At 40.4% G+C, this 12,203-nt stretch overlaps 2 protein-coding genes across 3 annotated transcripts; one reads left to right on the top strand and one right to left on the bottom strand.

The window, feature by feature from the left end:
- The first annotated feature begins 2,128 nt into the window (after positions 1-2,128).
- LOC117937041 (ras-related C3 botulinum toxin substrate 1) lies at positions 2,129-7,673 on the top strand. The gene is made up of 6 exons (XM_034860676.1): positions 2,129-2,461; positions 4,062-4,133; positions 4,335-4,452; positions 4,941-5,003; positions 5,585-5,744; positions 7,051-7,673. Exons 1-6 carry the CDS (start codon positions 2,427-2,429, stop codon positions 7,179-7,181), a joined length of 579 nt encoding a protein of 192 aa, XP_034716567.1. The 5' UTR covers positions 2,129-2,426; the 3' UTR covers positions 7,182-7,673.
- On the bottom strand, positions 4,167-11,769 carry crym (crystallin, mu). 2 transcript variants are annotated; one of them, XM_034860674.1, is made up of 8 exons: positions 11,381-11,768; positions 11,138-11,288; positions 10,947-11,009; positions 10,709-10,810; positions 9,629-9,812; positions 9,410-9,531; positions 9,221-9,305; positions 8,944-9,138 (listed from the first exon to the last, which is right to left on the bottom strand). In XM_034860674.1, the coding sequence occupies exons 1-8, from the start codon at positions 11,545-11,547 to the stop codon at positions 9,089-9,091; spliced, it is 924 nt and encodes a 307-aa protein (XP_034716565.1). In that variant the 5' UTR covers positions 11,548-11,768; the 3' UTR covers positions 8,944-9,088. The 2 variants fall into 2 exon arrangements, with proteins under 2 accessions (XP_034716566.1, XP_034716565.1); XM_034860675.1 differs by lacking the exons at positions 8,944-9,138; positions 9,221-9,305 and adding an exon at positions 4,167-4,182 and having other exon boundaries at positions 9,370-9,531; positions 11,381-11,769.
- Between the last annotated feature and the right edge of the window lie 434 nt (positions 11,770-12,203).

Here is a 12,203-nt window from a genome sequence, read left to right as displayed (position 1 = left end):
AGAGCTAATGGTGGAACATAATGACCCGATAAAATGACTCTTCCAACTGCAGTTTGAAGGGAGACGCAAGCAAGAGGAGAGCTGGGTGTGAAAAAGCCGCACCAACAAACTGTTCTCATAAACAGCAGTTCTGACCTGTAGCTCTTTTACAAACCCTTATTCCAAAGCCAAGCTAGTGCTTTCCCCCTGTTTGCAGTCTTTATGCTAAGCTAACCAGGTACTAGCTCCAGCTACATATTTACTAACTACTGTAACAGAGCTCCACAAAGGCCAAATCAAACTACAATGTGTTGCACTGCTAAAAAAAAAAAACTGATAATAAAATCTAAATTTTCTTTTTTTCTTTTCTGGAGATGCATGAATACTGCTTCCAAGCAGCTTTCCCCTTTAATGTCTTTTCTCAGTTTGACATCGTGATGTTGCACAGTGTGACTCCACCGTGTTTTACAGCCTCCCTGGTGTACTGGCAGCAGGCCTGTTTATCCTCCATTAATCTCTCCTCTGCTTTTACCCTCCATTTAATGGTGACGTTTATCCTATTAATGCGTTGTTTGCTGGGGAAATCCCCCAACAACATAATCCAGAGTCAAGGTTACAGGGCTATGTGTGTGTATGTGTGAGTGTGTGTATGTGTTTGTGTCTGTGTTTGTATGTGTGTTTATGTGTGTGTGTCTGTTAGGTGTTGGCATTTAATATTTTTTGTCAGTTAAGACTTTGAAAATTTCAAACATTTCTGTGTGTGTGTGTGTATGCGTGTGTGCGTGCACTATACGGAGTGTTTGCCATGGAGATTGGAGATTAATTGATGGAGAAATAAAACCATTACAAAGAGAGACAGAGAGAGAGAGAGAGAGAGAGAGAGAGGGAGAGAGAGAGAGAGAGAGAACGAGACATCGAGAGAGAGATAGAGTGAGTGTGTGTGTGTGCAACACGGAGTGTTTGCCATGGAGTCAGTGATTAATTGATGGAGAAATAAAAAAATTACAAAGATGGAGAGATTGATCAATAGATAGAGAGAGAGAAAGAGAGAGCGGGAGAGTGTGTGTGTGTGGGTGTGTGTGTGTGTGTGTGTGTGTGTGTGTGTGTGTTACACTGAGTGTTTGCCATGGAGTCAGTGATTAATTGATGGAGAAATAAAACCATCACAAACATAGATAGATAGATAGATAGATAGATAGATAGATAGATAGATAGATAGATAGATAGATAGATTATACAGTTCGTTGGTATGGCTCCGTTAGATTATATAAATAAGTGAAAAATGAATTATTTTACTTTAAAGTAGGAGGTATTATGTTTCTGCTTTATGCTACTAGCCCCCCATAGGAAACCATTAAACATAAATTATATTCATTTAGCAGTTTTAATTTCAAGTTACTACAGATTATAAATAAGCTGTACCTCGACTAGCTGCAACATTACAGTTCTTCTAGTATGTCTATCCATGAATAAGAATTATCCAGTGATATAAAACATAAGTATACACCGGTAACTAACTATATCGGGGGCATTGTATAGTATAACAAATAGTATTGTAACATTGCTGTATTTAAACTTTTATTTAGTAAAATGGTGTTAAAATTTCATTTATCCCTCTATTTAATAAACAAGATGCCCACTTAACGAACTACATATTTGGGGGTGGCAGTTCTCAGTCAGTGGGGAGTTGGGTTTGGGAACCGGAGGGTTGCTGGTCTAAGTCCCCCCATGGACCACAGTATGGTGGTGGACTGGTAGCTGGAAAGGTGCCAGTTCACCTCCGGGGCACTGACAAGGTGCTATTGAGCAAAGCACCGAACCCCCAACTGTTTGGAGTGCCTTTCCATAGGCAGCCACCTCACTCTGACATCTCCATTTAGTGCATGCATGTGTTTTTTTGTGTACCGACCATTTGTGAAATTCAGGCCTGTGTGTAATGTGTGTAATAACAAAATGGTGAAAACATTGTAGTTTACCCTTTCGACATTGATAAAGTATAAATTACTATTATGTTACTTTTGATACCTTACCTGGCGTTTTTTGTTTTTCTTGAACTCAGTGGCATATTCCTGTTGTGACCAGTTGTGACCAGTAGAGGGTTTGACCGGATATGACTTGTAGGGATCTCGGAGCTGCAGCTTCCAAACTGTGGGCGTTTTTTTTTTTTTTTCTCAATCTCTCTCCAGAGTTTTTTTCCTGGGTGTTGCCTGCCTCAATTACAACTTTGGAGTTTCACTGGGTGTTGCTGAGAAGAAGAGACAGGCCTGGTCATTTCTGTAAAGTCAACCATTTTAAACTTTTTTAAACAGCTCTCTTAGCTAGTTTACGTTGTACTTTTTAAGCCTAACCGGTGTGGTTTTATTTTAGTCGCCGTTAGCTAGCTAGCTAAGCTAACTGAGCTCGAGTTGCTGTAACGTTGGCTGGGTTGCTATCAAGAGAGGCATCCGATGCAGGCCATTAAGTGTGTGGTGGTGGGGGACGGGTAAGTAAAACCATCTTTTTATCCGTACTTTGACAACTAAAATGTCGCAATTTTACTCTTACGTGAACGTTTAAAAGATAATATAGTGGTTTCCGCAACAGTTGTCTAGAGGCAAACAAGCCTCACATAGCATGACACATTGAGCGACAGCTGTTGTTATGCCTGCTCTCCGGTCCAGCTGGGTCAGACAGATTTATCTAGCTACATGCTCCGGTTAGGTGTGACTGAATGGGTCACAGCATGTCTTGCATTGGCCATGACGCAGAGTGCAGCTAGCTCGTCTCGTCCTGTATAAAAGTTTTGGGATTGTTGCATGATAAATGAATATTACATTTTTTGCATAATGTTACCTTATGTGTGTTTGTCGTTAACCAAATAGCCTAGGTCTAGGAACAAATCTTTTTAGCCTACCCCAACCAAAAAGGACCCAGTGGTTTTTAAAACTAATGGCCTAGTCTGATCGGTAGCCTAAATGTACTTAATAATCCAAATAATCCAGTCCATTAGGCTAGTTATATAAAATCGAGCATATAGCATTAAAAGCCAAAATAAAAACCGAGGAATACAATTGAGTTAATACAATTGTCTTCATATATGGACGTTCAAAAAAAGCAATGACCTATTGTCTGGATTTGGTTGACACTAAACTATACTTTAAACATTGTACTACGTAAGCCCACTGGTTTTTGATTACTGGTTGCCATTTTTTTAAAATACACGCTGGTTACAAGTTTGTATTGTACATCCCTACCCTCTAGTCCAGGGGTCTTCAACGTTTTCCAGGCCAAGGACCCCCAAACTGATGGCGAGATGGAGCGGGGACCCCCTAATTATATATATTGTATAAAATTGTGTTATATCAAACTGGTCCTATAGTGCCATGTGTGCATTGATGACTGAAAGACATCTTCTGCCTCCATTTATCTGTTTAGTACAGTGTGTTGAATTCATGTTAATGTGTATTTAAAGACATTTCAAATGGTGGAAAAAATTGCAGGGGGGATATAAAAAAAAGTCTAATCAACCAAAACTTTCGCGACCCCCATGCAGTACCTCCGCGGACCCCCTAGGGGTCGCGGACCCCCTGTTGAAGACCCCTGCTCTAGTCCCTTTTATTATAGCAGACAGAGCATTTAAAGTTTAAGGTCAATCTATCTATTTCTAGTCGAGGATGTTGTTTTCTTAAGCCAAAGCTTGTAACCGGCAAAGTCATACTTGAAAGATATCAAGCCTGATAACAGAATAATAGTTAATAATTGTTCAAATTATCTGTTTAAGCCGTGGCTGTGTAAAAAACCAAATCTGCCTTCTATTCTGATGTGTTATTCTTAGCACATCCTGAATCTGTTAAAAGGTAGGTATTTATTTGATGAAAGTAAAAGTAAATACAAGACTGCAAACTCAGTCTTGACCTGCAATTTAAATAAACCGGACAATTTAAATAAACCGGACAAGTTATACAATACTACAGATACACGCTATACAGCTAACTTGCACTTACCTTCATTTCACTGAAGAATACATTGTAATTATTAAAACCGAGAATAAATCATACAAACAAATTATTGTGTTTTTATCTGTTGCTCTTTTCTCATCTCAGAGCTGTGGGTAAAACATGCCTGCTCATCAGCTACACTACCAATGCCTTTCCTGGAGAGTACATCCCCACAGTGTAAGTAACACACACACACACACACACACACACACACACACAAACACACCTCGTGAACAGCTGTGATATGAAGACTGTCAGCACTGTATTGTACATTTAGATAGGATATAACTGAATCAGAGGGAAAGTTTTGAAAGCCATTATACTTATTTGAGACCAAATCTCCAACTCCCTTCCTGATCTCCAACTCCCTTCCTACAGCTTTGACAACTACTCTGCCAATGTGATGGTTGATGGGAAACCAGTGAACCTGGGCCTGTGGGATACAGCAGGACAGGAGGACTACGACAGGCTCCGGCCTCTGTCCTACCCACAGACGGTGTGTATATGCATTTCTTCCGCCTGTCTCAGACCACTGCCGTGCACAGACTAGTATCAGCCAGACAATGTTCACATGAACACTTGTTTTCACTCTGCCAGCATTGATTTGGAGTTATTCACTGGCCTGTAATCCTTAAGACAGAGTCTTCGCACTCAGCAGAGTAGAGCCTTGTATCCATAGTACCTATACACTGTCTGAAGAAGTGAAAGGGAGCTCTTGTTTGCACTCTTTGTCCTGACAACAAACTGGCCTCTGTGCCAAAGACTCACAGGGAGCTGTGTGTATTTAACCAACAGAGTCCAGATCTGTCTAGTTTTGTGGACCCCCGTGTCTGAACATCTTGGGGTCTATTAAGTCAATATTGTATGCTACTGTATCTGTTTATCTTCAGCATCATAGTTAATGTTAAGGTGTATCCCAAACATCTCGTTAGTGTTGATTACGTTTTTAATGTTGTACTGATGTTTGTTCATTCCCCCCCTCAGGATGTGTTCCTGATTTGCTTTTCACTCGTCAGTCCAGCCTCCTTTGAAAATGTCCGAGCCAAAGTAAGAGCAACTTGCGTTTTTATTTCTGCTGTTTGTCCCATCTGTCAGTAATGATAATATTATGTCAAGTGTTTTCCATGACATTTCACGCTCATATCTGCTTTGATGACAGAATAAGAGAGCCATATCTGGGAATACTGCTATTATACATTTAACCTTTTCTACCAAACTAGCATAGAAACTTTATTTTGTTAGATATTTTTTGGGCTTTTCCTTCTTTAATTTTTGACACGACAGCTAGGGGGAGAGAGAGGGGGAAGACATGCAGGAAATTGTCGAAGGTCGACCCTAGACCGTTTTGCCTCAAGGCATAAACCTCTCAGAATATGTGCACCTGCTCTATAACTTGAACCATTTGAAATCCTAAAGGAATGCTTGAGTTAAAAGAAATCCTCAATCTGAAAAATAAACCCCTTCCTCCTCTCACAACTACTCCGATCAGAACAAATAGGGAATGTTCTAACAATATGCCTAAGACAACCAAAATGTTGTTTGGTGTAATGATACAGCCAATAAAAACATTGTTCCTACTGTCCTACTACATCCTGCGACCTCTGACTATGACTCTCTCCTGCCCTCAGTGGTACCCTGAGGTGAGACACCACTGCCCCAACACGCCCATCATCCTGGTGGGCACCAAGCTGGACCTGAGAGACGACAAGGACACCATCGAAAAACTCAAGGAGAAGAAACTCTCCCCGATCATCTATCCTCAGGGCTTGGCCATGGCTAAAGAAATAAGTCCGTTTTAACACAACACATAACTGTTTAAATACTCTTTATGTCTTTTATGGTTGTGAATTGAAAGACACCTTTTTAAGCTGTAGAGTTTCTGGTAGTTTTCCCCGTTTTACAGTACAAAATCATGTAAATTGAATTAGGTTCATTAGACTTGGTACATATTTTTCAACTAAAATCTATTAGTCTATATGCAGATCCTTAATCCCTAAATACTCTGAAAAATTGTTAAAAGGGCTTAAAATCACTTAAATATAAGAAATAGCAACATGTCCAATTTGTTTACTATTATTATAGATGTAAGTTCTATTTTGATTAAATGTCAAATTAGATGGTGACATCTACACTAAACTTAACAGAGTTGAAGGCAAATGCTGTTTTGTTGTGTAATTTTAGGAGAACCTGGGAACAGGGTTGGTTCCACTATGGAACCACTTCCTACGCAACCGGTAGGGATCGGACCGGATTAGAACGCAAATTCTGGTTCCTCATTTGGGTTCCACTTATCAGTTCCAGTTATCGGTTCCATTTAATGTGTCGACTGAAATAGTTTCCCTCTGTCGAGCCAAAACGGACGTAAAAAAGTATCACCCTTTCTCTGTAATCTACCGTTAGCTAGCTACGGTAAATGTAGGCTACTTTGAAAATGCCATGTTGTTCCCCTCTGGGCTTTGGTTAGCATCCTAACTCAACCTTTATTTGGTTGTTACTTGTTAATAGTGTAACTGTTATTTATTGTTAAATTATGGTTGTTTTGTGTTAGGGGACTTGGGTTTACTTATAATATATTGTAAGTACTTTGAAACGTTAATATATTGTTACATTTAAATAATTTTCAACTAAAAAATCCTTTTGATGTGATTTTTGAGTTTTTCTAGAATCTGTTTAGGAATCAAAATTATTTTAAAATTACCGGTTCGGCATCCGAATCATAAAAGTCCAAACGATACCCAACCCTACCTGGGAATGTGATTGATTATACTACATATAACGTCCTTATTCCGTATTGTATTACTGTATATTTTAATTTAAGTAGTTGCATTTGACGGATAATGTTCTCTGGGACAGAAAGAGGATTTGGTTGCAACATTTGCTTTAAATCAACTCCAGCTAATGAAAGCCATAGCTGTTATGGAGCCTTGTGCACCCTGTGTAGTCGGAGTGTTAAAAGGTTTTTACAGTTGTAGTTGACACAAAACACCTACTACTGATCTTACTTAAATATATATTAAAAATATATGTATGTATGAGGATTGCACCATGGAAACAAAAACAAAGTGGTTTTCTGACTTGTTCCTCTGCCCACCAGGTTCAGTGAAGTATCTGGAGTGCTCGGCTTTGACGCAGCGCGGCCTTAAGACGGTGTTTGACGAAGCCATCAGGGCGGTCCTGTGCCCCCCACCCATCAAGAAGAGGAAGAGGAAGTGCAGAATATTGTAATGGAGAATCACAGGGAGTAGGAAATACAGTTTCAGTCAGAACTCGCCTACTCAGAGGGGAGAAGACCCTGGCTGGGTTCCCCAAACATCTCTTCACCTCGTGTCCTCGCTTACATTGACGCTCTGGTAGATCAGACTTTCATCTGAAAGAACTTCCCAGATTTAAGCATCGCTGAAGGTTTTCTGGCACATCTGGTGTCTGTTTGCTTACATCTGTTTAGTCCTTTCAGATTGACAAGAGTGAAGCGACGTTGCTCAGGCCTTGGATAATGTGAGGGTGGGGGATTTGATTCGGGAGCTAGGGTTGATGAAGCAGAAAGAAGGAAGATCTTACAAAAAAAACATCCATGTCACTTTTCTCAGACATTGTGAAGAAACACTACTTGAATGTGATTTTTTTTTTTTTTTTTTTTTATCATGAAATTACCAGATTGCTCTGCCCTCTTTCCCCTACACTCTAAGAAATTCCTGCTGCCTTGATGTCATTTTCCTTGTAGAAAAAAAAGTTTTAGTAAGTTTTAAAGTCATTTCTCCTTTTTTCCCAATGTAAGTTTTTTGTCAGCTGTGGTGGATGGACCGTTTTGTTTACATGTGTCATCTGACTAGACTGAGGTATTGCCAAAATCCAGGCAACGGTCATCACTTTGTACTCGCTCCACGAACACTAAAAAAACTAAACTAAAACTAAACTAAAGAGATACATATCTCTTTAGTTTAGTTTTAACAAGATACCATCATGCAAAACCAGTTTAACCCTTAAATGACTTAGAACAGTTGTTGCGGCAGCTGCTAAGATCAGGAATAATTACTCTACAAATAATGAGCATTTAAGACACTGTTTCAATATTTAACAAGGCATTATCTCGTTTTGTTCCTAAAAGCTTTCTAGATGAATGCCCTCTTCTCGCCAACACACAGTATTTAATGACTTACGGCCGGGCATGTGAAGGTGCAGTGCAGCCAGTGTTGTTGTGCTGGTTCGTTCTCTCTCTCTCTCTCTGTAAAGGTTATATTACCGTTCTCTCTTGTTTTGACCACATCTATTACTGTGTTTTATGAAGTCTGCGAGCCAGTGTATTTGCACCCAAAGATTGTAACGGATTTGAATGTCTTTTGTTGGACGATAGAGCAGGAACTATTCAGCAAATACATTTTATTTTGAAATGAGCAATGATCAAATTGCACGGGGAACCGCTGTAAATCTAGATTCATTGTATCAGTGTTTCAATGGCGCAGTGGAAATGCACACTTGGTTTTACTTTCTTGCTAAATGTGGTTTCATTTGGTGGTTTCAGTAATATGCAGATGTTTTTTGTTTTGTTTTTAATTTTTATTAAAGCAAATAAATTCATTCAAAATGCTCTGTTGTATTTATATATTCTGTCCACACACTGCAGTGCAGGGAAACAATACAAATAAGAACATTGTCCATAATTTCCAGGGCCCAATGACATGTCTTTTAAAGTCTAAAATTCAAAGAAAATGGATTTACAAACAGAAGAGAATCTAATCCTTGCTTTTGAGAAACTCTAACCATAAAATGCTTGACATTTTTAGCCATGCCGGCGACATATCTCCTAGGATGATAATGTTGGTCGGTCACCCACATCCTCTAGCATCACCCGGGTCAACATATGACTGTCCAGATAAGCGTCTTACAAAAAGGGTGCTGAGTGCAGACATGTTGGGAGAAGGAAAAGCCACAAAAAGGAAGTTCTTGATGGACAGGAGTGTATGATAAAGTTTTGTTCAACTGTGTTTTGGGCGTTAAGAGAATATGTGTGTAGATCAGGAATTACTTAGGTTTAAGCACAATAATAAAACTATGGATTAATGCAGTGAATATTATAATTATAGGGACCCCCATAGGTATGAAGACAGGCTTTACGGTTGGCTGGTTTTTGCTTTCTATTGATCAAACACCAGCTGGGCAGACACCGCATCTTCAACTCCCATTCCTGTCGTAAAAAAAAAACAATACCAGCTGAATATTTTTTTAGTACTTTCCACACAATGTGCACTACATCAAACAGGGCTTACCAAGGGATTTGAACACGGTTGTCTTTTCTCTGTGGGCAGTTTTTGTCCCATTAATAACATCTCCAAGCTCTGCAAACACCTCAACCTATAACAGATGCACAATCATATTTTATTCCACACATTCTGCAAAGGGAGCCAACGACACATACTTCAGCTTATGTTATTGGGGCAGTTAGAAAGCACAATGACCCCAGAGAGGATGACGTCACCGGACTCGGCCATTGCTCCCTCCCTGCTGTCAGCGTACACCACTGCCTCCTTCATCAAGACGTCGTCCAGCTCCCGCCAGTCTGGCCTGCAAGCCCCCACCGCTGCTCGGCAACAGAAGAGAAACACAGTGGGGAAAATATACTCAATCTAAAAATCTCACCTTTTTCCTAGTTTGTGTGTTAACGTTTTTTTCCTCACCTGCCACGTGGGCTCCTGGTTTGACCCACTGACCAAAGAGCACGGGCTCTGTACATTTGGTTACTGTTACTATGGCGTCTGCTCCCCTGACTGCCTCCTGCACTGAGACACATACCGTCACCGGACCGCCGACAGAGCGGCAAAACCTCTCCGCATTCTGTAATGTGCGGCTCCACACGCGCACCTGTGGGGAAGAGCCAGAGGATGTGTGTCAGTTTATGAAAAACCAAACATAAGTATATTAAGCAATTGCAAAACTAATTCAGAATCCGCTTTATTGGCCAGGTATTCTGAATTCTGAATGTGTGAACACATACAAGGAATTGGACTCCAGCTTTTTGTTGGTCTCAATGTACACAGAAATAGATTAACAGGCTAAAAGCAATGATAACACCTAGCTTTGAGTGTATATCTGAGGTAGGGGGATATAAAAGTATATAGAGTGTATATTTGACAGCTGCTTACATGCTTAAAGTATGTGTTGCTTTTAGTAATCAATAATTTGTCAATGTTGTTAATAAACTAAAGGGTTTTAAAAATGGATTTATAACTAGAGATTGTGTTGCCTTTGGACAGGGACAGGCTAGCAGTTTCTCCCGTTTCCAGTCTTTATGCTAAGCTAAGCGGTTGCTTCATATTTAGCATAGAGACATGAGAGTGATATTTCAATCTTCTCACCTAACTCTGAGCTGGAAAGCCAATATGTGTATTTGCCTACAATGTTATAACTATTGGATACTTTTAAGGTAAATTGGGCAAAAGTAGGAGTTATTAATGTAGGAAAGTTTATGGTTTTTTGTCAATTTCTTGAACAATCTTTTTGTGTTGTCCCACTTTGTCAAACCCATAGAAATAAAGTGAGACACCATGTCTTAGCACACAAATCTAATTATGTGCACAGATTATTGAGGTTCCAAACAATGCTATGTTGTATTGGCAAGCAGGGAGTCATCATAGAATAGAAGAGTAACCCACTTGTGCTCATCAAAACATACATTACATTGCCCTAAACTAGTACAGGCTTCTTCTTCTGCTCAGACATGTTATTCAGACATTTACAAGATCTCGTTCTAATTGTACCTCTTTAAATGAAAACATTGCTGTGAAGGCGTTGTAATGACTCAAGGCCTGTTTGCCAGTACCCAAGATGGCCAACACCTCTGCCTCGGGACACATCAGCAGCTGTGTGACAAAAACACACCAGGACAGACCCATGAGTGTCAAACAGTCTACTAATACAACCATGGTGTCAAACTTAGCGCATCAGTGTAAGATTATAGAACAGGCGCAAATAGATGATGGACGAATGAAAGTATACCTTAGCAGAGATGGCCGAGACTGGAGCTGTCCTCATCTCTGTGATGACCTCTCCATCCATGAGCTGCAAGTTGGAAACATGGGACCTTAATTTAGAGTGGTTGTTTTTATGCAGAGTCTTAGTACGGAGTTATAAATACAGTTTCATTTTGTGGCAGAGTCATTTGTGCATGCATGCATGGTTTAACTCACAGCCTTTACATTCCCGTACTCTGGGTCCAGCAGCACCACAGTGGCCTGCACAGCTGGCAGAGAGGAACCATCCTCCCTTTTGTAGAAACACACAATCTTTGTGCACAGGACCCCATCGTTCTCCATGTATGTAGGCATCAATCCCAGGAAGCTGTAAAAATGGAGAAGTGTCAACCAGCAAAAGCTACAGTTTGTTAATGTTTCATTAGTTATGACTAAACAGGAAGTACAGTGCAGGTCTACCCGTGGTGTTTCTGCAGGGTCAGCGTGGTGCGAACAGGCTGGATCACCTCTGTGCTGTCTCTTCTGGAGAATTTCCCCAAAGCTTCCTCCAGACGGGGGACCAGCTCTCTGTAATGCAACAGACCCTCTACTTCCTGCTGCCATATCACGACAGGAGGCTCGGCCATGTTGTTCCCGATTCTCTGCTGTCCTTCCTCGGAGAGATAGCCTGGATGCCAGTCTAACTTGGCCCCGCCTACATTTGAGGTTGGTAAATTCTGACTACAATCTGGGTATGATGACGTCAGGCTACCGGAGCGGAACGAGTTGGTCCAAAGTTCTACCCGCCGACCGTGTATCCATGTTGCATTCAAGAGCCGCAGCGAGGCTCCTGCGCATTCCAAACTAAAACTAATTAAAAGTATTTCACTTGGTTGAAAGAATTGCCCCTTTGTCTTACATAGACTAAATCTAAATGTACTGGGAAATTCACTTTTCTGTTATAGATTTTTACAAAACATGTTCATACACAGCACAGACGTTAAACCAGATATCCAACATTTTTGCTTGTGGCGCTTTCCAAAAAAAAAAAAACTTGGCCCGTTTCCATTATCTTCTTTCAGGTGCATGAGTAGTAACAAGCAATATGAAATATGTCTCTGTTATGAAACTATTTCATTCCCCATAATCACCTCACAACCTTAGACAAGTAGTAAAGCCTGGCTGGGTTCGACTGGGGGGGGGGCTCAACCCCAAGCTTGGCTTGAGCTGCCTCTTGCAAATTGTTTATAAAGTAGTTATAACTTACTCAGAAGCTCTAATATAACAGCTAAATGCTGGTTAT

Source organism: Etheostoma cragini, chromosome 21 (genome assembly GCF_013103735.1).
Source record: "Etheostoma cragini isolate CJK2018 chromosome 21, CSU_Ecrag_1.0, whole genome shotgun sequence".
NCBI classification, from domain to species: Eukaryota; Metazoa; Chordata; class Actinopteri; order Perciformes; family Percidae; genus Etheostoma; species Etheostoma cragini.
The sequence above is the reverse complement of the archived record's forward strand: the minus strand, read 5'-3'. Positions and strand labels throughout refer to the sequence as shown.

Excerpts from the sequence above, each read along its gene's own strand:
- crym (XM_034860674.1), bottom strand. The coding sequence starts at position 11,547 with ATGGCCGAGCCTCCTGTCGTGATATGGCAGCAGGAAGTAGAGGGTCTG. Across the intron at positions 11,289-11,380 it reads ACCCTGCAGAAACACCACGG|CTTCCTGGGATTGATGCCTA; the intron begins GTAGACCTGCAC and ends CCATTTTTACAG. Across the intron at positions 9,532-9,628 it reads ACCAGGAGCCCACGTGGCAG|CGGTGGGGGCTTGCAGGCCA; the intron begins GTGAGGAAAAAA and ends GTTGCCGAGCAG.
- LOC117937041 (XM_034860676.1), top strand. The coding sequence starts at position 2,427 with ATGCAGGCCATTAAGTGTGTGGTGGTGGGGGACGG. Across the intron at positions 2,462-4,061 it reads TGTGTGGTGGTGGGGGACGG|AGCTGTGGGTAAAACATGCC; the intron begins GTAAGTAAAACC and ends TTCTCATCTCAG. Across the intron at positions 5,745-7,050 it reads GGCCATGGCTAAAGAAATAA|GTTCAGTGAAGTATCTGGAG; the intron begins GTCCGTTTTAAC and ends TCTGCCCACCAG.